Source organism: Monomorium pharaonis, chromosome 2 (assembly GCF_013373865.1).
Source record: "Monomorium pharaonis isolate MP-MQ-018 chromosome 2, ASM1337386v2, whole genome shotgun sequence".
In the NCBI taxonomy this organism is placed as follows: domain Eukaryota; kingdom Metazoa; phylum Arthropoda; class Insecta; order Hymenoptera; family Formicidae; genus Monomorium; species Monomorium pharaonis.
In genome coordinates, this window is record NC_050468.1 from 15,828,814 (window position 1) to 15,854,621 (window position 25,808).

Here is a 25,808-nt window from a genome sequence, read left to right on the forward strand (position 1 = left end):
TTGTATCTTTTTCAAATAAATTTCAAACTACATTCTAAATTAAATTTTATATTTCTTGAAGACAATTGGAATAACTTTCTCAGTACCGCCAACACCATTCTGCTTTCAGATTGGTGCGGTAACGAGAGCCTCGAAAATCGATTTTGACGAGTTGGCGGCGAACATCGCGAAACTCGAGAGCGAGTGCAAAGCGTCTTGGGACCATCTCAAGCTCATTGCGAAGCACGATGGTTCTACGATGATGAAGGTCAAGTAAGTATAATTCCCGTCGAGTTTCTCAGCCCCCGAACCAATTTCCGAGATTCTCTCTCTCTCTCTCTCTCTCTCTCTCTCTCTCTCTCTCTCTCTCTTTCTCTTTCGTTCTGCCTCTTCCTGCGAATCTTTCTGTATGTTCGCGTTTAAGAAGTCCCGAGTGGCTTCGATAAATTCGGGATAGAGTTTTTTTCAGAGAAACTGGCTGCCATCCAAGTGGAGCTTCCATTAATTACCGAACGGACATTTTCTCCTCCCTCGAGTCTTTCCCTTCGTTCATTCTGTTGGCAATCATTCGCACTGAACTTGCATTCTCCCAATAGACTTTATTTTACTCTACCTTTTATTTTACGCGTCATTTCTAATTACTTTTGGTCTTTTAAATGCTTTATTTTTTTCATGTCTTTTAAGACAAGTAATTACAATCAATGATACAACAACATTTTTTTAGAAACAAAACGGCGTATGCATACAAATAATATACATATATACACATTTTAAATTTTATTTTATTCGAAGTTGAGTCATTTTGTTAAATTTTTTAAAGTAAAAATTTTATTTATAAACTCCACTTATTTAATTCTATATATACTATATAAATGTATGTTTTAAAAAATACACTGCTTTGTTTATGGCAGGATGTCTGATTTTCTTGCCGATTGTGCTGAAAGGATAATCGTCTTGGGTATCGTGCATAGACGTATCATAAATCGTTTCCGCAAATTTATTCTGTGGCTTGGTATACCATTGCATAGAGTACAAGATACAAAGCCAAACGAGTTTTGTAGGATTGTATCTGAATTTGCTCTCGAGTACAGGACCACTAGGGAACGAGTGATACAGCAGCTCGAGAAGAAAGCCAATCACAGAGAACGCAATAAGACTAGAGGGAAAATGATAACGGAGGTAAGCCGTTTTTGTTTCGTATCTTTGGAAACTATTTATGATAGCGAATTTTATCGAATAAATTTATATACTTATATTGTGTTAAATTAGTATTAATAATTGTATCGATATTAATTAGTGGAATATTAACTAAATTTATTCTCCTTTATTTTTATACTTGTAATTTTGTGAATAAAAGTATAAAAAAATTTTTTTTTGAATATTATTGATATACTTGTGGATAAAGTTGCTTGAATTATTTTTGAAATATATGACTCTCGTGAAATTTTATGCATATCTTTCATAAGTTTACTGTAAAATCTTGATATTGTTCTTATTACAGGTCGGCAAGTTTCGTACAAAGGAGGATCGAGCGGACGCAGAACTCAGACAACTACTTGGCAGTGACATTTCAGACGTCGAGAGTATTCACGGCACTTTACCATGGAGAAGACAGAAGAAAGACGGTAAGTTTTATTAAATATTTTTTCTACATCGGTTTTCTTTCTTATTTTAATGGATTATAGCTTTATATTGATTTAATTTTTTTTGCAAAACATTTTATCTAATAAATATCCAGTAAATAATATCTTCTATACAATTAAGAGCGATAAGCAATTTAAGTTGGAATTATTTGAAACACACGATGCCGCATGATATACATGTTTCATGTTTTCTGAAATATTTATCAATCCATTACGGTCCATCATATAATATAATATAATATAATATAATATAATATAATAAATGCTATAGTATACACAAGCAAAATTATTTTAATTTATCTCTCTCTACACTACGAATATGAATGATATCATTTATGATACATTAAGTTATGTTTTAAATAATTGATTTAGATATTGTACGCTATTTACATGTATTACATTTGCCTACTTTACAGATAGTTGATACATACGAAATAAATCACAAAAAAATATAGAACCATTCTATTATGAATATTTTTGTTAACAAAGAAAAGGACAAATTCTAATAAATTACAATATGAGATTATATGAAGTGTTTGAAAGTTGTATAAATGAATAGATGCATAATGCTGATGAGAAAAATTATTTGCATGATTTTATATTGCGCTATTTTTAATAATATCTCTTTGGAGAAATTTTATTTTAGTTTGTCAAAATATTTTGTTTTAGCGGTAGTGCGAGTAAACATTTGTTTGATGTCTTTAACTCTTTCAGGAGCAAATTTTTTTTAACAATTATGTCGGATAAGTCTTGTCGTATCTATATCTTTTGGATCATTCTAAAACCGAATCTGAGGTTAAAATTTAAAAATTCAAAATGACGAATCCAATATGGTGCATATAAAAATTTAAAATTCGGAGATTAAAAAATTAGCCGTATTTTACACAAAATTTGTAATAAAAAAGGTCTCTTTCGGTTTTTCGCTAAAATGCATAGTTTTTAAGAAAAAATTCCTGGAATGATAATCTTTTGAAATCCTTTCATTCGATATTTTGTAGCCTCCATTTTGAATTTTACATTTTTCAGATTATTTTTATTATCAGCAATCCAATTAACCATTAAGTACAAAATTCTACACAATTGACTTATAAATTAAGTGAATAAATCATTTAATATGCCGAAAATAGCATTTTTGCAGTATATTTTGTTAAATAAAAAATAATAACAATATACTTTCTGTAACTTTAACTTAATATAACTTAGTTCGTTATCTCTAGAATCTAAAATTATGATTTGGAAGTTTATTTACATTCAATGGGCTTCTAGAACAAATTTATTGTAAAAAAAGTGCATTTTTCTTCATTGTTTATTTTTTAATAATTGCAAAATGCGTGATTGATGCAAAATTGGTATAGTAGTGCATAGTTTTAACATTAACAAATATAGAACAGTTTATTTCATAATCGATGTAACAGACCCCAGTTATATTTAAAAGGCCGAAGAAAATGAGATAGAAAGTATACTTTCCACAGCCCCTAAAAGGGTTAAAAGAGTAGAAAAAAATAGACAATTATGCTGTTCAAATATCTACTAAAAAAGGACACATCGTCTAAAAATATTTGTACATTTGTATAAAAAAAGGGGGGGCGTAGTCTTTTAAAATTACGTAGAACAAAACGGAGAAGAGCAAAATCAAATCCACAATGTGACACTTTTTTCGAACGAGCGAACTCTAAATAAAATAATTATTTGTCAATATGCAAAATAATTCAAGTATACTTGCATAAATAAAATTTTTTTGATAATGCTATGAAATAGAGATGGATGTAACAAAATCATGTAAATAATTTTTCTTTTTAATGATTTTACATTTGTACTTTGCAAACATTCTCTATATGTGTTTAAAATAATGTTTTATTTAATTGTTCAATTTTATTTTAATGTAAAATGTGTTTGATTTTTTATTAGTAAGGTATTTAATGTTAAAAATGTTCTGAAGGTTTGGAAGTATTGATACATCATTTAATTATTATTAGAAGAAATATGAAGGAGAAAATAATCATGTTATAATTTATAGTCAGGAGAAATAAAATGATCGCCTCTTCCTTTTGAGTATTATATGTATAAAAATACAAAATATGCACATTAGTATTAAAGTGTGTTTATAAATGAAGTAAAAAGCACAAGTTGAGTGTTCTTGTTTTCGCGATAGGACGAACGAGATTTTATCACTGCGAGTGATCACGACGTTAACATGACGCTTTTCTAGGCTCTACTTAGCCTAGCTTTTAACGCGCGTGAAAATAACGCACTCTAAAAGACGACGGCCGCGTCGGCTGTTCCAACGCGGATAAGAACAAAGTGCGAGAATTTCTCTTCATCTCCGTAATGTTCCAGCTCGGTGGTGGCTGCGACGCGCGCGAGATAAATGTCGCCCTTAAGCAGCGGCTCTTGCAGGCAAGATTTAAGGATAGCGCTGGGTCATTTGACGACATTACCGGAAAACGAGAAGTAAATGCGTCGCCGTCTTTGTGATTATACGACGCGTTCGCGGACACAGTTTCTTTTCTCCTTTCCACCCTGTGTTTAGCTGAATGTGAAACTTACCGGCGCGCATAAGTCCCTGTTCGTTATCTTTATTACCTTCGCGCGGGACTTATTCGGCAAAAGTTTCTCTTTTATGCGACTCGGAATTTTCTCGCCCGAAATTCGCGATGATGTTCAAGATTGCCTACATTCGCCATATCGTTAAGCCGTAAATGTAACTTGTAAGTAGCATTCAGTTGCGGGAAGCGTCAAGGTATGTCTTCGACGGCGTTGCTTTATAAATTCCGTATTCATGAGAGAAAAATTTCAACTTGAGTGGAATTTTGTCTTACTCATCTTTATTGCGCTTTACGCGCGCTACATAAGATGGTAACTTTGCCTCAAGAGAGGGCAGAATGTAAAAGTAGTTAACTTCCAAGGGGAATATTCGAAGCGACGTGGATATTATTCGAGTCGGCGCGAAGAAGTATTGCGTAAATAACGGCTTCTAAGAAATTTATTCCTAGAATTTGTTCGAAAGAATTCTATTGGACTCGATGTTATAAGTTTTATCGTAACATTGTTCACAAACTTGTTATCTCTCGTGCTTTCTTCTTGCGAATTTTCTTTCCAGAAACCCTCGCCACCAACTTGCCATCATATTTATTATTTATGAATAGATATTTAACGAATATAATATACCAAGTCAATATTTTTTTCACGTTAAAAAGAATATCTTCAACCAGTTTGTTTCTAATATTAATTGCTATAATTTAGATCTTTGTAATCAGCTGTAATAATAAACACAACATAATAATCGGAAAATTAAATTTAGTATTTTTCAGGTATTAATTATGTTTAATTAATTATATTGTAAAGTCATTTACAAAGTTAGTACATTTATAAATAAATATATATTTTATATTATTGTAAGATCGTTAGAAGTTGTATCTATTTTACAGTTAGGAATATTTTTCGTATATTTAGAACATCAATGTTTTTTACTGCGATAGATAAGTCAATAAAATAATACGAGATTAAATTTAGCATATTTCAAAGATCTTTCTATTTAGAGTAAGAGATCCATTGTTACATATGATCAAAACCCATGGCACAGTCATCCTGAAAAGAAGAACGAATAAAAACGACTGACACGTTCTGGATCTCGTAAGACTACATCACGTTGTAACCGCGGATCACCACTTTCCCGTGGAAACGTGAAATTTTTATTCAAGCTTTCGCAAAGGGGAGTACGCGGAGGATTGGACCGACTCAAGGAACAAGGGGTTGGCCTATCCAGCTCGTAAACCCAACCACCCACGTGTATTAACGTGGCTGCGACCATCATAACTTTTCTCTCCTTTATTCCCCTATATGCCCCGACATAAAGTATCTAAACGTCCCGTCTAAGTCGTGCTGGCGTTTCCAGCTGGATATGACGGCTCTCCAGCTCAACAGCTGGGAAAACCTTGCAAGTTGTGTGACAGGGATCGCGGAGGATGATGATTTATTTCGACGATTTGCTGAATAGTATGATAATATTGTGGACAAGTTAGATACGACGTCAAGTATTATATGCAGCTGTTAACTTTATTCTTGCTTTCATATTATTTCTATTATAACATTTTTCTTTTACTGAATAAAATGTTGATAACTAATTATTATGAGAAGTACGAAATTAGATAAAATTTCTTGGATTTAGTTGAGTGAAAATATTGCTAACACTTGTATTTTTTTAAAAACTTTCTTTTTCATGCTTTAAAAAATAAAATTAAGTCGTGAGAAAAGATATAGAAAATGTTTGAAATAATATTAATAGTAATTTAACTTTTTACTTTTTATAATCTTTTTACAAAAGCACGTTATTGTTTTAAAATTAAAATATTAAGCTAAATAGATGCTAAATATAAAACGGTAATCTTTTTACTTATATATAACTTTTATATATAACAATTTAGTAATGCGATTTTATTATTGGATAATGTTTTGATTATTTTGAGTTTTTAATGATTAATGACATATTTATTATTTTCTTGATTTGTTTTTTATTAATAATCTATTATATGATTCTTTACAAATGCTCAAGCAACAAATGCATTGTGCAGCATATAACATTATTAGGATTTAGATTAGGTTAGCGAACAGGAAACCATTTGAAAGCGTTTAACATTTCTTATGGTAGAACAACCACGAAAATGAATTGTCTAGATTGATTTACAGTCGTCAAAGAACTTAAGGATATCTTTCCTTCCAGTTTTCGTTTTGCCCATAAAAATTCTATCACCCTCTCATCCTCTTCCTACCTTGTCTCTTTTTCCACGATTTTTGTATTGAATGTATACGGAACTGCCTCCACGGTAGCTTTTCTAGGACAAGTTTGAAAGAAGCTCTGGAAGAGAGAGAAATTCTACGTATTTGACAGTATCAAAGTTTCTGCCTTGCGGACTGAATGTGGTGATTGTAAGAAATGAAATACTGAGACGTTGTAGAAGAAGAATGTACGTGATTTTCTACAAAGCGTTGTCTTTGGTTAAACACATTTTCCTTTTCGAGCATATTCTGCATGAATAAACAGGAAAATCCTTTTTACAGTCGAAGAAATTATGTATTTAACTGAAAATAATGATTAAGAATAATTGCATCAACAATTTGCATTGACTAGTTAAAGCTGGTTTATTTAAAGCTAAAAGCACAAAAAAGAAACTTTGAAGTATTTTCATTGAACTGCAGGAAATATTATGTTTTAGGTCGTATAATTCCACTAGGCCCGGTACTCAGGGACGAAAGCACTAATGGTAACTTGGCTGATGGCGTTGACGAATTATTGGAATCTCTGGTAAAAACTGCGACAAAAACGCCAGCCACCAGAACCACGCCACGCGAACGCAAAAGGACCAGACACGCCGATCGTAAGTCTTGTAAGTGTGATCCCAGCACCATGCACCCAGATTCTCCTCTCCTATCTTTATCGATCGGTCTCTGGTCGAGAAATTAATTATCAATCGATAATAAATTTCCAAATGGTAGCTAAATCTGTATGGATCCAACATAGATATTTTATCGAAAAATTATTATTTGCTATTTCCTTAAGATAATTATATCAAATAAAAGTCAAACAAAAGTATACGTTAAAAGAAATTTTAATTTTTTATGTAATGTTGAATTAATATTTGTTTAAATTGAAAATTGGTTACTAATCATTTTTATGACAAAAATTAAATTAACATAAAATTGTTAAATTAACGTATGCGTGAATGTTTTCGTAAATGTTTCAGTTTGTACTTCTTTAATTTATGTATTTGAGATTTATCTATGTATCTAAGATAAAAACTTTCTAATATATTTTTTAAACGGTTTAAAAAATAAATAAAAAAATAAAATTATTGATCATTTTGATTAAAAGAATTAATCTAAATTGTTAGATCTGGGAGTTTTTGTTCATGCACAATACCGCCATTTACTTTAAGCGACGAGCGTTTTTAGCTTAATAATTTGAGCGAATTTTGGAAGAAAAAGTACAATTGGAGTTTCGAATAAAATAATTCGACTGTAATAGTAGTGCAGCATATGTATAAAGAAATAAAACAAAAATTTCTAAGTAACGTGAAAATTTGCTATTAATGTTTTATTGGTAACGGAAGGTACTGGGCGTTAACCGCAGAATTTTCCAATAACTTCCAACGCTACGAGAGCCCTGAATTATTCGGTGTGAAGTATACATTATTGATAACGGTTGGTCCACAGATAGAGCTATGAGGGCTACCAGAGCCGATCGATAAACGAGAAGTTTGGAGATGTCGGCGTCGACGCCCTAGATCGAACATGCGATCGTATGCGTGTCGTCGATTCAGTCTATGCCTTCCATGCACTTTATTAGCACCGCGACCTATCTACTTTAACTTAGTAGTGCTCATTTATCTATCTCAACTGCTATTATTATTGATTGATCTTTAATAATATAAATCTTGTACTGTACAAGTTTTGAATCTGAGATAAGATGATTTAGACGGTGCTTTCAAAGTAAATGTGGAAACCTATAACATAAAATTATAAATAATATTAACGTATATTGTAATTTTATAAATAAAATATTTATAATGAGAAGTTATACATATATGAATTATGAAATGAATATTTTATAATCTAAATTTCAGATATTTATTCTGTTTCATAATTTTTTGAAAAATTTTAAAAAATTTTGAATTTTAAAAGAGTATTTTTTTACTTAAAATATAGATAAAGGATACGATAATGTATGAAACTATCAAATTTTTAAGCATTTTGATAATTTGGTGATTTAATTTTTGTTAAAATAAAAAACTTGTCATTTTCTTAGAATTTTGCTAAAAAAAATTGAAATGATTATTAAAGAATATTCTAAAAAAAAAATTTTTTTTGAAGTTTTAAAATGTTACGAAACATTTTCTAAAATATAGAACACAGACAATGCAAAATTTTAATGTAATTTTTATCAATTACGAAAAAAAATTTGCCAGAAGTTGCAGTTATTAACGTGAGCAGAATTCACGCGCGAACACGATTGGAAATCTGATAACGGAAAATGTAGCAGTCTGGTCGAGATAACGTAACGCAGCATAATGCTAGTAGATTGTGGCGTTTTTCCGTTTCTGTTTTGCCGGGCCAGTGATCGATCTCAGCAGGAAGTTGAAATAATCCTTCACTGGACCGATAGCGCGTAAATCTCGCCATAATCCGATCACCGTGTGCGTTGGCCGATCTTTTCTCTCGCGATACTTATGATAAGCTGGTTCAGTACGCGTCCGAACGCGTCGAGCACGTAGTTCTGTTTTACGATTATTCTGAGGAAAAACGGTGTATTTAGCTTCAAGCGATTTATACTTCGGAAATTGTAAATAATTTCCTGTATTGGAATTTTGACTTTTTCAGCACATTTATATTATTATATATTACTTGATTTAATATTTTTAAAGAGGAGAGTCAATAAGACTGTTCTTTGAGCTTATCCCAATTTTGTTTAATTTTTTTATTTTCTAATAATCTTAGTGAAACAATATTTTAGGTGTCATCAATGTTCACAATAATTAATAAATCATAGAGAATGTAGATTTTATTAGATTTTATTCCGATTTTAGAAATAATAAAAATTATATTTTATTTTTTGATACATATTTTTATTTACCAAAACTAGAGTTAGATATATTAACAATTTAATTACTATTGAGTTATCTAACTTATAGCAATTTTTATTATTGTCTATATGAAAAGATTCATGTAAACATAAACATGTAGATGTAATTTTGAAATTTACAGCACAACTATTTAAACCTGTTTAAAACATTTAATATTATTTAATGACTTATGGAAAGTCTTTTAATTAGCTTGTATTGATCAATTAAAAACTATTTACAATCATAAGTAAAATTTTATGCAGATTGTATTATATTTTCTTTAGCTACTAGAAAGTGAAAAAAAATTGTTTAATGGAAATTAGGAAATAGAAGACCTAAAATGGACTTGTTAATCATCTTTTTTTATATATAAGAAATATTTTAAATAATTTTTTTTTATGCTTTTTAAAATTATAGAAGTCGAAATCTTAATAGATTGGTGAAGATACGTTCTTGAAAATATAACTGCATTCAGTTAACATAAATATAATAAATCTGAAAGGACGAAACTAACTGTAGAGGGATAACATTTATCGCTACGACAGCATGTTCGGACTATAGATGACTTTCCAAAGGTATTTCTCGGGAGTGGAGAGTCTATCTTGCTTTTCCTTTTCCGTCCTTATTTTGATCCATTCTTTGTTCGATTCCGATCCTTTTCTGATCAAACTACTACTGAAACTACGGTGATGGTCTTACTTTACCTTCATATTTAATGATCCATGGAGTAGAGCCAAGAACTATTCTGACATAACTTAGGCACGCTTCGATAACTTTACTTCCGTTAAGATTAGCGGCAATGCTTGCTAACGGGGTGGCCTAGTGTTCTTGCGTCTCTTTTCTTTCTGTCCGACAGTGAAGCGATCGCGTACCCGAGAGAACAACACCACGCCGGAGGGGTATCAACCCTGATGGGCCAGGGTATTCATGATCTCTGCGATTAAGGTTCGGTGCTTTTCAGGTTTCCTGTTTATTGTCCTTTTTTCTAGCATGACTTAAACTATTTGCATGATTTCTTTTGACTTGTATATTATATTGTATTCTATATTATATTGTAATGTTTTAATCTGTACTAAATATTGATTTTGTGACGTATTTTTAGTAGAATTGTTAATTATTAACATACAACGGCGTTTATTAGTAATTAATGAACTATTTCACTGTTGTTATGTTGATTCGATATAAATAAAGAAGTATATATATCTTGTTTTTTATTTAAAATTATATTTTAATAAAAATTTCGTGTGAAACTGTTAAAAATTGCAATTAATATTTAATATTTAATTTCTTTTAATTAAGATAAGTTTTTTTCGGTCTGATATTATGAAGAAATTAATATTTAGTAGACTTCAATAATATAACAGCATATTAAGAGCTCAATTATCATGAAATCGTACATTCTGATTAATTTTCAGATTAATCTAAAAAAATAATTATTATATGTATTAAAAATGAATTATTGTCTTTACCTAACAATTGAGTGCCTAAATATATTCTATGATTTTATATCTTTATCAAATCGATATGTATATAGTTGTTTCTTCTACGGAAAGCATGAGAGGATGTGTATTATGAGTTCGCGGAAAGCCAAAAGCTATTCAGAGACTTTGCTTTTGGATAACCGAATATGTTAGGTTCGCGCGCTTTAAACTTTATGCAATTTTAGTCTCCTATAATATGCATAAGTGAGGCTAAATTGCGCTCGTTTGAGAGGAGAGGAGGGGTAAGTAAAAAGTTTACTTTCTAAATGGAGCCGGGGGGCGTCTAAGTTTCTCGACTTAATAGAGACTTACGCAACGCAAGTGTCCCTTTTACATACGAACTTCCGACGTCTGGTATAAACCCACAACGCTTTTCATCTATTAGCATTTAAAGCTAACAAGTGTTCTTCCATAGTCGTATGTATGTATGGTTGTATGTATATTTATAAATATAATCTTTTGCAATTTTGATTACATTTTATCGAAATGGAAACTTCTATGGAATCCAATGACGTGCAGTCTATCTTGTACAAGATTTCTTAAAATTGATAGCACAAGCGGAAAGAAGATTTTATATTAAAAAAACATTATATTATACATATAAATACGATTATATTATACATATAAAAAGTATAAAAAACTTTTCTGTACGATGTTTCAGTTTCTAAAAAGTCACGATACATATATACAACAAAATAAGCAGCACTTCTAACAGTTTTTAAGATTATGAAATAAAATTTTTATAATGTAAACACATCTTGTCTTCTTAAGTATTTAAAAAATATTTTTTTTAATTTAATATTTATAATGTAATGTGATAATGCACGTGTATCTGTGACGAAAGTTTCAAAAGTGTTTTTCTGAAAAAAGTAGTTTGTGTAAAAAAATTTTATTTTACATTTTTGGCTTATTTTTTATAAAAACATTTTTTTCGTTTGTATAATCAATGTTGAATTTACTCACCCTAAATATCATATTTGTTGCGTTTAAATTTATTTCTCGATATAACATGTAAATTAACGAGTACTTATTTTTATCTTATTTTCCCCTTATCGTATATTAACCCATTACATTATAAATATTAAAATATTAAAAAATACTTTGGAAATATTTAAGAAAATAACATGTGTTTACTTTTTTTATGAGAATTTATGAGAATTTTTCTATAATCTTAAAAAATAACTTAGGAGAGATATAATCCTAGATTATTTATGATTACAATTATCTTAAAATATATTCTACAAAGGAAAGTAAGTCGGATTGATTTCTGAAGGGTTCTAGAACGTGTGGGTAGAAAAAGAATACGGTGTACGTACATTTATAAAATCATCAAAAGAAAATAGTATTTCTACAACAAAAAGCGCTTAATATAATTTTATTTAAAGCAATTAAAATAAATAAATTTACTTTTGAAGTCATTAAGATTTTCTTACTATTACGTGAAGAACATTGATTTCTGACCTGTAAAGAGTGTCTGCTTTTGCTTGAGTATTCTGTTGCATTGATGTGACTAACACTGTGATTTCGTAGCGAAATTATTTATGTGCCATGCTTGAATTGGCGTCGAATGATTTATCGATGTGCGATCGTTTGAGCATAAACTATGATTTTGATTACCATGCTAACGTCACATTGAACATAAACCACTAATCTGTATAGCTTGATATTTCATATATTATGGCTATTGGTTGAGGTGTCGCTGAAAAGAGCATTAAAATTGGAAAGTAAGAGTTATACTTAATTATAATTTTTTAATTACATTTGAAAAAGTTACGTTTGAAAAAATTATTTATTTTTGACACTAAAACGTATATAGTATTTTTCTCTTTTGATTTAAACAAGTTTCTATATTCATAAAAACTTAATATTTAATATTTAATATTTTATTACATTTATATTAGTTTTTGTGTAAAATATATATTTGATATATAATTACATTTAATATTTGTTAAAGTTAATACTTGCTAATTTATAAAATATTAAATTACAATAATTTTGATATGAAACTGAAAATACGAATACTACATTAATAAAATTTAATAAATTTATTATAAAAATTTAATACGTACACGATGTTTATTTGCAAACACTTAAAAAATGTAAATACTAATATTTTTCTGAGATTTTGGTATAATCTCGTTTTTGTTTGCACAGTACATCACAACTTTCAATGATTAATTGTCATGCCAATCTGGCAATCTTTATTACAATATAAATAGTAATAATATTTAATATCGTATTATACATAATTGCATTTATATATATAATGGAATACTCGTTGTCATTACAAATTCGCGCAAAAGCTGGGAAAGATATTTGGTCGCAGCGAAATCAGTTTACATTCCATTAACAACGTGTTAACTGCGTAGGTTGCTTGCGTTCACATGTGCGCCACATGTAACAACAAATAATCAGCCCGGACTTCATGTTTGTAAAGTCGCCAGAGCACGAGCGATTTAACTTAACCAGATTAAATTGAAACGCCATACGGCACGAAACTCTATCGATTCGTAACGACGAACAACAGGAAAAAGGAGACAGAGTTATTACTTCGTTTATGTATGTTCATCTTTATGGAGTAATGAAAATTTAAGACGGCTAATTAACAGTTTGAAAGTAATTGAAGATAAAAATGTCATATTTGATTATTATATCATATGAATTTTAGTAATATATACGGAGATTATTGTTTCCGATGATTAAGAAATGTATATGAGAATTTTTATCGTGATACTTACATTTTACAATCTGTATCTAATCTTGTGAGGAATTATTAATTTTCAAGTGTTGCTATTAAATTTGTTATAATTTTTTTTTCTTTAATTGGCTATTTTTAATTATGACAATATATTATAGATATTTGGATTTAAAGTGTCATTAGTTCTTGCGATAAAAACGAGAATTAAGTATGGATTTATTCTCTGGTTCATTTGCCTTCTCTAGCGGTTCCATAAGTATAAATGCGTTTGTTGCGAGAATAACGAGAAGGGTCAAAGGAATAGCGGATAATTACCGAAGAAAGAAAATATACATATATTGTTTCCAGTATGTTGTCGTATTGAGAGAACCTTTGTTACACAATACTAGATCAAAGAAGCTAGTATTATCGATATCGAGGATACTCGATGATAGCACTATTATCTTTGAATAGGTACTTCGAAGCACGTTTGTTGTGGTTGTCCGCGTTATCGATTCTATGTTTGCAAACCGTAATGAAACTGTAATTACCGCGGGCAATACGCTAATTTATCATCGACTTTAATAAGCAGAATTAATTGTAGTGAGTATTGAGTGTGAAATAATTGAAATTGTTGATTTTTTTATATATTTTTTAATGTCCACACATTTTTAATTATTTAATTTAACAATACTTAAAAAAATAAAATTAAGTTAAAAAATTTTATAGAAAATTATTACTGTTAATTTCAAATTAAATTAAGAGAATGAGTTTATTTTTTTATGATATAACGTTGTAGAAACTTAAATTTGACGAGAATAAACAAACTATATAACTATTCTATTTTCTTATCTGAGCTTCTGTGGAATTTTAATGACCAAAGTATTTTCGAAAATTTACACTTCTTTTGTTAAATTTTTTTGCATTATAACATGATATTTATCTCCATAAAATTTTTCAAGAAATATACTTAGTTTTATCCAATTTTCGCTTTTGATTTTAAGAATAAAATTGTACACATTGCATCTCCATATCGTTATGGGATTGTCCATTGAAGGGAAATTTCGGACCGATTGCAGTAATTTCCTAAATCCACCAACAACCATCGGCTTTCGTAGCTGTATTCCGAACGGTTTGTTTGCTATCGGACATATCGGCAAACCATCACGTCGACTAATCTCCACACAAAGCGGCAAATTAACTCCCAGTTAATTATTTACGTGATCGAAATAGTGCGACATGTGTAACACAATTCCGATACACACACACACACACACATTCACATTGATACTGTTATTAATATATATATATATATATATATATCTTACCTGATAATGTCAGTATTTCTATTGATACATGAAACAGTAAAACTGGCAATGACATGGTTTAATTATTAATTGTCAGTTTTCCTTTAATTGTTAATTTTCCTTCTGTGAATTGAGTCCTATTGGTCAGAAAGTTTGCTGAATGTGAAATTACTTAACGACAAATCTTCCTGCAACAATCGTTGTAATTGTTGATGGCAAAATAATCAAAGTTTAAAAATCTCGATGCGACTCTAAAGATTATCTAAATTTTTGGCAGATGGTTGTGCTCAATGCTTTGATAGCTTATTAATAAAATTCATTGAGCTTAATATGATTTTACATTGAACTAAAAAGGACTGTTAGAATAAAAAACATTAATTCAATATTACGTATGAACATAAATATGATAACAAAACATCTCTCGATTAAACTTTATTGCTATTATAATGCAGTTTCTTCTTTACTTTCACACAGCATGTTCTTTGGAATGTCTCAACAACACGAATTATAATTTTCTCACTCTTGCTGTCTTTTATATTATTTAAGTATATAAGAATATATTATTTAAAAAATATATCTCACTGGGAAACTTAAGAAATTTGTTTTTTTGTGTATTCGTTAATTTATATTAAATCTATAAATTTTATAAGTTATGTCGAAAATATTCATTAAAGTAAAAACGTAAATATATGTGCAGTAACTTATTAAATTAATTTGTGATATAATGTATTAATTTTTCATTAACTTTTTAATAGAAAAAAGTTCTAATATATGCGATTATGAAATTTTAATGAAAAATATCAATATTAATAAGTACAATAACAATTTTAAATACTTAAGTAACTTTTGCATTTATTTTAAAATTTGGCGTAAGAAATTTTGGCTCTTTTTTAATGAATTAACAAAACATAATTTAATTGACATTTTTTATACGCAAAAAAATATTGTAAACTTATTAAACTTATTATTGTAAACTTATATAACTATTGCGTGAGAAAAGCAAACAAAGCATGAATTTTGGTGTGAGTGATTTAAAAAGCATTATGCTTTTCATCACATTTACTTATGATCAAGAAAAGAATATTAGCGCAAATTTATTATCATCACATTATGTTGTGCTTTTTTTTAGTGCGTAGAACCTTAAAGAACGGTCTCTCGGAAGAAGAGAAGAAACACATCGCCGCCTACATCAAGGGCTACTGACTGTGATAATACTCGAAGGCCACGACATGCTCTCACGAAACGAGACGAAGAAAGAGCGGGACGTTGATATTGCGAAGGGGCGAAACGGTGAAAGTTTGATGAAAACATTACGATCTCCGTCGTAGATCTTCGACTATAGGATCCTGTCCTTCCTTATCGTCAGGACGCTCCAAGATTGGACATCATCCACAATGAACGAAATATTCGATATTCGTATGGAGCACTTCGTGTGCAACACTGTTCGACTTGCTGAGACAGAATAATAAGCATGTGCAAAAAAAAAAACTATAATTTTGTCGCGAATTAGACAAGTTAATCAGTGATTTAGGTTTAAGCGAATGATCAAGTGAACTAATGTTTCTCAACATTGTTCGTATACGAGAAAGAATATCTCGCATGCATATTAGTAAGTTAATTATATAGCAATTTTCTTATAGAGATATTTTTTTGTTATGTAGATTCTTATGAAAACATTTATTTGTTTTACAAAATTTTCTTTATTTTGTGTAGAAATTTCTGAAAGTTTCAAGGCGACGCGATCACGTAGGACTTTACGTTTTTTGTCCCTTTGAAAATTATTATGCACGTTGTCTATGTACTTTTCAAAAGATTTAATCACGGACGACAGGGTCGACTCAACAATCATATGTAATAGCACGTGCCTCGATGAATTTTTACAATCGATTGATTTTCAAGACCGCCCGCCCCGACGAATCGACTTTTGCTCGCGTCGATCCATTTACAATGAAGAAACAGGCATTTTGCATAGAAATAATTATATATTCTAGAACGATACCTGTTGAATAACAAACATATTGATATATACCGGACGGAATAAATCTGCCTTAATTATGTAATCGTTTTATTATTGCGTTTCGTAGAAACGCATAATCGCAATCATTGTAACTTTCTGTAGAAATGATTCTTTAAATAAAAAGAAAAACAATTACAAAAACAGGTACGATTATGTGAGTCTTTCCCTCCTTGAGAATATTTCTTTTTTCAGGAGATTTTTCTAAATTTAATGATTACGGATTTTTTAAGTTTGATTTTAAAATTTGACTTTAAAAGGTAAGTTTTAGATGTGCAAACTATTTACATTCAAATAATTTAAATTCAAACTATTTCAAAATTTTTAATCTAGTTTTAAGTATGAATTTATCTTATACATTGACAATTTTATAAAATCATATTGTATACGTAAATTTATATGATATAATCAATATTATTTTTTTACACAGATTTTTAAAATTATTTATATGTTAAAATTTAACATAACAATAATTATGTTGTTAATTAAAAATTACATTTCAATAATTTAATTCATAAAAAATTCTTGATTTGTACACCTTAAAGTTTTATTTTACAAATGTATAAGTAATAATTAAACATAAAATATAAGAACTGAATAATTATTATACAATTATTAATAAAAAATTAATCTTCTATAATGTATTTGGATTTTTTCAAATTTCAAAGTTTAAACTTTATTTAATTTTTTTGCACAAAATGTAAGTTAAAAATATCAATTTCAATGCTTTTCTTATTTTTATATTCTTAAATACTTTAAATAACCGATATAAATAATTAATGTCTAAGACCATTTGAAAAAAAAAGGTAAAATTAAAGTTTGAAACATTCATGTGTCGTGCACGAAAATATTAATTATGACAATTGCAAGTGTAAAAATATTTTATTACTACGAATAAACTTTTAGACAGGGATGCAGAAATTGAAAGAGGTAGTTATATAACAAACTGTGCTCGAGACACACGATTTATTATTAACCATCATCCAACTTTAACAACATACAATATAATGTAGTAATAAAAACGTATCATTTAAAATGTAATAATGCGACGATAGGGGGTTGCTCGCGTAAGAGCGACCATATTCATCTCCACTACGCATCCTCGGGATATTTCCTCTTCCTCTTTTTCATCGTCATCCTCTTCTTGTCTCCTACGTGAATATCGCGCGCGCGCGACTCTCGAGCAAGGGATCGTTATGACTGGTTGGATAGGATAGGTTGGTGGAAGCTTTGAGAGTAGGACAGAATGCACGTGATTTACAACATCGTACGTCGATGCCCTTTAGTTATACTAACATTTATAATCATGTAGAAAAAACACTCTTTCCGTCACACCTTCATCTCGCTCTATTATCACACAATCTTTCTTTCTTTCTTTCTTTCTCTCTCTTTATATTTTTATATAATATATATAGCGCGAAACATACACAGCCTCTCACTTCACGCCACTACAGTGCAATCATTCGAGCAGACATTCGTGTGTATTTTTTTTTTGTTATATTAAAATGTACAGTGACGTCGTTGCGCCGGAATGTTTCCTGCCTAGGAATATCGGCGAAAATTTTACCGTGGATCTTTGTGAAATTCCGCGGACGTTTAAAACGATTAAAAATAAAAACAAAAAATTAAAAATATTAATATTGTTTAAATGCCATCAATTCGATTTTGTTATTTACTGGGTATCAAGAAGTTTATGTTTCATCAGAAATTTTACTCGAAAACTAATAATTTTAAAAAATGTAATAATTCTGCTCAATGTAAACTATCTATAAAAATTAAATAATTGTAAAAAAGCTTTATAAAAATTTTCAAAACGAGATTGCATGATAAATATTATAAAACAAGCATATATTGAGCGGAAAAATTGCAGATCTTCCTAGTAAGATGTGCTAGGATAAGAAAAGCAATTACGCTGAAAATCGATCGAGATTCCCCCTGCAGATTCTCGAGTAATGCTGTGCGTATAAGATTGCTCGCGGGATGTAATTGTGATTCCTGTGCTGTAAACGAGTGGAATCGTATATCCTTCGACATCTGAATTTAAAAATTATGAAGTCTTCAAGCTATTTAGGACCATTCAATAGTTCTCAAAACTTCCAAAGACGTTTTTCAAATTTTTTTAAAAAACAATTTCACTTTAAGGATTTTCGAACTTCGTTGTTAATCAAATGTCCACCTATTCCTGTAAGTTTCCTACGATCGAGGACATGAATACGTCTCGACGAGCCGGAGATTCCCGAAGATTGTATTTCTTTGATGCTAGTATAAGTTGTGTTGTATTAGAAAAGTTTGCTGGTAAATTCGCTTGTTCTTGCGAGTTCGAGCACACATGTACTCGGGACAATCGATCAGCGGGTCCTTCGGGAATGCCCGAGAGGGGACTCGAAGAGGTGATTTTATACAGAGGTGAACACGTGGTGGCGCGGGGCGCGGCGATGTCGTCGACGACTGAGGCAACGACGACGTCGACAACGGGCGCTCGGAGACGCGATGATGAGGGACGAAGACTTCAGAGCTCATCATGCTTCGGCCCACTGAACTCGTCGTGGGAGATGAAGCCGTTCTTGTCCTTGTCCTCGTGCTGGAAGATCTCCTCGACGAGCTTATCGTGATCGGCCAGCATTTTCTTCACGTCTTCATTTTCACCAGCTTGCTCCGCTTCTATCACCTGTTTCCGCAGGTAATCGCTCACCTGCAAACAAAAAAATTGGCCACGTATTGGTTAATTAAAACATTGCGTAGAAAAAAGTATAATATAAAGTTTAGATTTATAAGTTAATAAAATTAATATTGTTGAGTTTTCATTTAGCGGAAGATTTAAAGGCATTACAATTCTTATCTTACACATACTTATTATTATCTTGCACATTCTATATCTAAATTATTTCTGTGACATATGTTGTAATATTTTTTGTCTGTGGATATTATATTTAAAACTATATTTCTCAGTTCCAACATAAAAACAATTTTGCAACTTTTAATTGTCGTAATCGCAGTAGGTATCACATAATTATATAATTGTAATTTTTTGTTATATGCCATAATGCGGATACATATAAAAATAATTTAGAAAATATTTTTTACATAATAATCTAATTAATAATACGCTATCCAGAAATATTTAAAATAAATTTTAATTATTATTATATTACTTTTAGTCATGCTTATAAAAACGAACAGCTTATGTAACGAGGTATTTGCAGCACTATTTTTCTACGACCAGCACCACAAATGGCCCAAATAAAAACTTAAAGTGATCTTGCCATTGCTCTCACCTCCTCGCGGGACAGTTGGTTATCTTTGTCGGCATCAATTTCCTTAAAAACATTGGCGGTTGGGGGTGAATCGCTAATATTCATAAGCTCGACTTCAAACGTAAGAGTAGCACCTGAAATCAACAATGACCTTTCATGTTAATAGCTTGCATAATGTAAATAAATTATGGAAATGTAATAATAAAAAATTTTCTAATAACAGATAATTTATAATTAATATTAAACAATAAAGGTCTAACATTTTTACAGAGAATTAAAATTTATTAAACTTATTATATTTATTATTAAACTTATATTATTAATATAAATGTTGCTGCAAGTATAGTTTAAAACATACTTTTAGTATGTTTTAAAATTAAATAAGTGCAAATACAAGAAAAATGTATTTTTCGTTAAAAATTGTTTTGTTAAAATTAAAATTATTGTAAAAAACTTTTATTTTTAATTAAAAAACTATTTTTTTACATTTTGTATGATTTAAGGCAATGATAAAAGTGTAATACAAATTTAATGTAAGAAGATCTCTATTTGAAAGGCTTATACATTTTCTACAAATACTATTAATCTCGATTTGGCAAATAATCGTAAATCATTTTTAGAGTGCATTCGATCTGCTGTCAGGCACAAAGCTTTTTACGCGTTTTGGCGGATATAAATGAAGAATACCATATATGGACTATATGTACAGAATTAAGTGACAAATCGATAAATGTATCTACATGTGCAAACACATAATAACAGAGTGTAATAATATAAGTGTAATCTAATTATAAAAACAATAGAGGTAAAAAAGATAAAAATAATTTTAATAATTATTTTTTATAGTTTTAAAGAATTTATAAATTTATTTAGACATTTAAATATCTGTTTCTACACACATTCTTGTTATTTTCTTCGAAGTCCATGCAACTAATGTTAACGTTGCTTAAAATACTTTTTTATTGTCAAACCGATATTGAGAACAAATCAATCTTTTCATGTAATCTATTTGGAAAAATTGTTCTCTTTTTATTCTGTAAAAGTTCACATATCACACGTATTTTTTATATACTTAAAAATTTCTATCCTATAATTGTCTATTATTATTTAAATTAATAACTCAAATAATTAATAACTTAAAAGAAACCACTCAAATAATATTTTGCGAATAATATTTTCCAAATAATTTTCTAAAACAATTACCAAATAAATTGCAGTAATAATTACCTAATATAAGTGAAACAGAAGTAATACATATAAAGCCAATTGTCAAATATGTAGAGGTGATACTATTACTTTGTCTTTGAATATTTCTTAAACAAAAGTTAAAATTAAAAGTTTAAAAACAAATGTAAATTAAAAAGTGTCTTCTATGAGATGGTGTTCAAATTTTTATAATACTATTTCACATTCCGTAATAATTAATGTTTCTGCAGGATAACTAGAAATAAACATTTGAGAAATTGAGTCCTAAAACTGGTATAGTATAAATAATAATAACAGAATTTAAATACGGTTTCATGAAACAGTTATTGATAAACTAAACTTGATAAATTAATTTTGTAATTAAATATATTTCATGTATTAAACATAGCTTATAATATAAAGAAAGAGAGAAACTAGAATTAAACATCTTAAAAGTAAAAGTAAGTTAAGGACTAAGAAATAAAAATAATCCATTTAAGAAACGGATTATTTAAGAAATGAATTTATTTTAAATAAAATTATGTTATAAAAAGAACACATTACATAATTTGTGATCTGTTCTTAATAACAGAAATATTGAATATTGAATTATACTCTACGACAAACTCTCTGAATATAACTCTCTGAAAATTTCTGATAACAAAAAATATTCTTGACTTATATAATCTTATTACAACCTCATGTAGTATAAAAATAAAACAAGATTAAAATTAAATCAGAAATTTCTATCTTCAGATCGGTTTATATTTAAATCTAGAATATCACAAGATTGTCACAAATTTACTAAATCATTCTAAGAAAATTAATAAGATAACATCAAAAGTCATTTTATTTTAGATTTAAGAACTTTAATTTAAGAACAAACCATTTAAGAACAAAATATTCCTTTTGATAATAAATATGATTTTCGCTATACCGATCCTATTTTATGATAGAAGAGTAATAGCATTAGGTCCAGATATCTTTTCTGTAAGTGTACTCATTATAGTGTTTTAACTTAAAAAAGAAAAGTATGAAAATTTTATTCTCGCTTTTAAAGACTTGGCTTTTTGATTTTATATTAAAAAAGTAAAAAGTGTATAAACTGAATTTTTATTTTTTTAATTATCTAAGCGGCCTGTATTTTTATTACTTAGTAATTGTATCGTCAAACAAAAATTCTGAAATAAATTTCAATTTTTTATAACTAGTATTCAATTTCTTTTAAAAATTGAAAATTGTTTGCCAATCATATTTTTGTAAGAAAAATTAAATATAGATCATTAAATATTGACGCATATAATTATATAATACGTAAAGTACATTCTTTAAGTTTGTATTTTTTAATTTGTGTATGTGAGATTTTTCAGACACATAAAAACTTTCCAATATATACATTTTTTAAAGAAATGCTGGAGTTAAATTTGATCGAAGTCAACAATGTAGACTCATTAGTGTACATCATTATGTTCCGTCCAGCGATAGAATAGGTTCGAAGCGCGCATAAATAAGCAGTAAGAGTGTAACGCTCTGTATTGATAAACACGGCCTGAAAGGAGACTTCTGCGTGAACTGAATAAGTTTTCGTTTGCTTCGATTTTACCATCCTGCATCTACACTGTGTATGTATAAATGCATAAAATCAATTCAAGTAAATATATATCTTGTTAAGCTTTTAATTGTCATTTTCGTTATTCGAAATTGTTCTGCGATCTAGTTTGATCGATAGTGGAAATAATTTGATTTGCATCTATAAGCTATATAACTTATATAAAGCTAATATTTTTGTAAGTTAATTTTGTAAGTTTTCGTAAACTTTTAGAAATCGCAGTAAAATTGTTCTTTTCTTGTAACAAAGAAAAAGTTATAAAGTGTTCTGTCATTAAATTTAAAATTTAAAATTAACCTGAAATTAATTATATGCACGTATGTACGCGTACACACGCAGACACTCCGATACGACCAAACATTAATAATAATGCATACAGAAATTCGATTGCCAATAATGGTGTCTATAGATATCCGAAATAACAATGACCGGCAAATTTCCTCCCCTGGTCGGAGAGGGGCTAACGAAGTGTTCGGCGCGAGAGAGAATGCATACGCGCGCTCGGCACGTCCAGCCATTAATTATGGATGGTCCCGTCGCGATTAAGCTAGCCCTAATGAAATATGGCGCTTAATTATTCACTACTTAAACGAGTGAAATTAATACGGCGAATAATAATGCGCCGCTCGGTGTAACAACCACTGTCGCCGTGGAAATTGGACGTGAGAAATGGAAAGGGATGATGGGAATATTCCAATCCTCGTATCCCTGCAGTCTTCTTTATCATTGTATTTCGTATGGAAGAACATTTCGATGTCAGTGATTTGCCAAAAAGTTTAAAAACATGCACAAAGTTAACGCCTGGCAGATATAGAATGAATTATGTAGCGTATAAATAAAATACAGAGTTTGTATGTAAATTCTCCGTAATATCGAACATTTAATGTATGCATTTTTACTCCATTATGTAAAAATAATTCTGTATACAGAATGTATATGTATATTCTTTAATACAGTGATTTTCAAAATATAAATTGTGATCCACTGATGAGAGTCACAAATCGATTTTTGTTGACCGCGAAAAAAATTTCAGCTATTATAGAAATCAAAATCAAATTTTGAAATAAATTACAATTATTAAATTCTTTAAAAATAATTCACTTTTATGAGATTTTAAAAATATTATCAATAGACGTAAAAAATAAGTGCATTTAAAAAATTTTTTTTAAAAACCTTATATTGAGAAATAGGTCTACAAAATTATATTCAATAAAAAACTGAGAAGTAGGAGAAGAGTTATGTGACATAAATAAACCAAGTATTTCTCTTTTTCGCTTTTTCACAATCCTCTAGCTAGATGAGTTACGAATGTTTAATGTAAAAAAAATGGGTCGTGATTCATATAAACTTGAAAACTCTGTTCTAGTGTAAAATAAATTTTAATTACACAAAAAAAGTTGTACTTTATTTACACTTTTTTAAGAGAGAGAAAGAAAGAAAAAAATAGAAAAAAGTTTAAAAAATAAAATTGATAATTCAGCAATTGTTTTTACCTGTTGTGCTACTTCTAAAGTAAAAGAAACTGCAGCATATAAATCTCATTTAAACAATCTTTTAATATATAAATTTCTTTAAAAAAATGTAATTATATAATTATATTTATATAATATAAACTTACAAATTATAATAAATATAAACATACATATTGTTGTAATTTTCTAAACTTTGTGTATACAATATGCAGTATGACTATCATGTGCTCATTATGTTAATTTTTGCAGAATTTTAATATTAATGTTTATATTCTGAGTAGCATATGAACCCATATCTGTATATTCTTGTTATCATGTTTATGAGAGGTGTAAGGATAATTTTAGAATAGATGCAAACATTTTTCTATTTAAATATATAGATAGTAAAAATCATTATTTTTATGTATTTATGTATACATATATATAAGATCTGTAAAAATATGTCTTTATAATAACATTTGTACATACATTATACGTCTCTTGTACGTACATAGAAATAATATGTATACACAAATATACGTACAATATATGTATATACTACGTATCCTGATGTTTTATGGATTATTACATTTGTATGATTGTTTTGTCTATATAAGATTTAGAATAATTTATGACGTGTTTCTTATCTTTTATCTAAATATTCTCTATACATCACAAAAGTAAATACATTTAGTTTATTAAGTTAATTAATTAACTATTATTAGATATTTTAATATTTGTACAATAAAACATATTAGCTTAAAAATAATAGTAATTTTCAATAAAGCGTTATAATTACGGATTTGTAATACAATAATTTAGCCAGTTGTACGTATTGATTTCGAATAAACTCTCGTTGAGAAATCATGTATTTAAAAAATAATTAAAAAATAAATAGAGAAGTTGAAACGTAACAGGAGATTTATCCGCGCGCGAGAGCCCTGCGAAAGAGGCGAATCGTTCATCATTGTTGATCCCGCCGTTGCCGAGAGCCGGGCAACGATGCTCAATTTAATGGTTGATGCTTTATTGGATTTCCGTGCAATTGCATTTTTGACTTCGATTCTGCTACTAACGACTACTCTTGTATCGACCTGTCCGGTACTGTTCATCGCCCCTTCCTGTTCGACAGTTCCTCGCTAATCCTCTCGCGCGCGTAAAAATGGTCCCACGTGTAATTTGAAAAATGCTCACGTCAGCGTGACGCCTTTTAATCGCGACGTACACCGTTGCCGTCTGGTTGATTGTTGAATATACACCCATTGAAGCGTGTTTCGATCGGCAGAAGAGCTTAAAACAATTAGAGTAACACTGGCTCGCGTGCGTAAGAGAATAATAAAATTACAGTATCCATTAATTTGCAGATACTTTTTTTATTAATTTGTAAGAAATTGGAAAAATTTTAAATAAAATGTCAGTTGCTAGTTATACTAATGTGCAAAACAAATTCTTGCTTCAGAAACATATGTACGTATTTGAGTAATTTGAAAAAAATTTATGAAGTATTGATTCATTTACGTTTCTCATGGCAAATTTAATTTTCTTTTCTTTCGTGTTTATAAAACAAGGATTAATATAATAATATATAAAAT

At 29.2% G+C, this 25,808-nt stretch overlaps 2 protein-coding genes across 6 annotated transcripts in view; one reads left to right on the top strand and one right to left on the bottom strand.

Moving 5' to 3' along the window:
• The window catches only part of LOC105839907 (FH1/FH2 domain-containing protein 3), a 147,942-nt gene extending 131,079 nt beyond the window's left edge, over nt 1-16,863 (top strand). For all 4 annotated transcript variants that reach the window (XM_036283573.1, XM_036283576.1, XM_036283574.1 and 1 more), the window contains 5 exons: nt 110-252; nt 891-1,158; nt 1,481-1,604; nt 6,836-7,006; nt 15,833-16,863. In XM_036283573.1, the coding sequence (XP_036139466.1) occupies nt 110-252; nt 891-1,158; nt 1,481-1,604; nt 6,836-7,006; nt 15,833-15,906 (780 nt within the window). In that variant the 3' untranslated portion in view covers nt 15,907-16,863. The remainder of the gene's footprint in view (nt 1-109; nt 253-890; nt 1,159-1,480; nt 1,605-6,835; nt 7,007-15,832) is intronic.
• Nucleotides 16,864-17,668: 805 nt separating this feature from the next.
• Nucleotides 17,669-25,808, bottom strand: part of LOC105839909 (FK506-binding protein 2) — a 79,331-nt gene continuing 71,191 nt past the window's right edge. Inside the window, exons 3-4 of one of the 2 annotated variants that reach the window (XM_012686545.3) lie at nt 19,981-20,105; nt 17,669-19,409 (exon numbers count right to left, since the gene is read on the bottom strand). In XM_012686545.3, coding sequence (XP_012541999.1) covers nt 19,227-19,409; nt 19,981-20,105 — 308 coding nt within the window. In that variant the 3' untranslated portion in view covers nt 17,669-19,226. The remainder of the gene's footprint in view (nt 19,410-19,980; nt 20,106-25,808) is intronic. The other variant, XM_012686546.3, reaches the window with a different exon arrangement.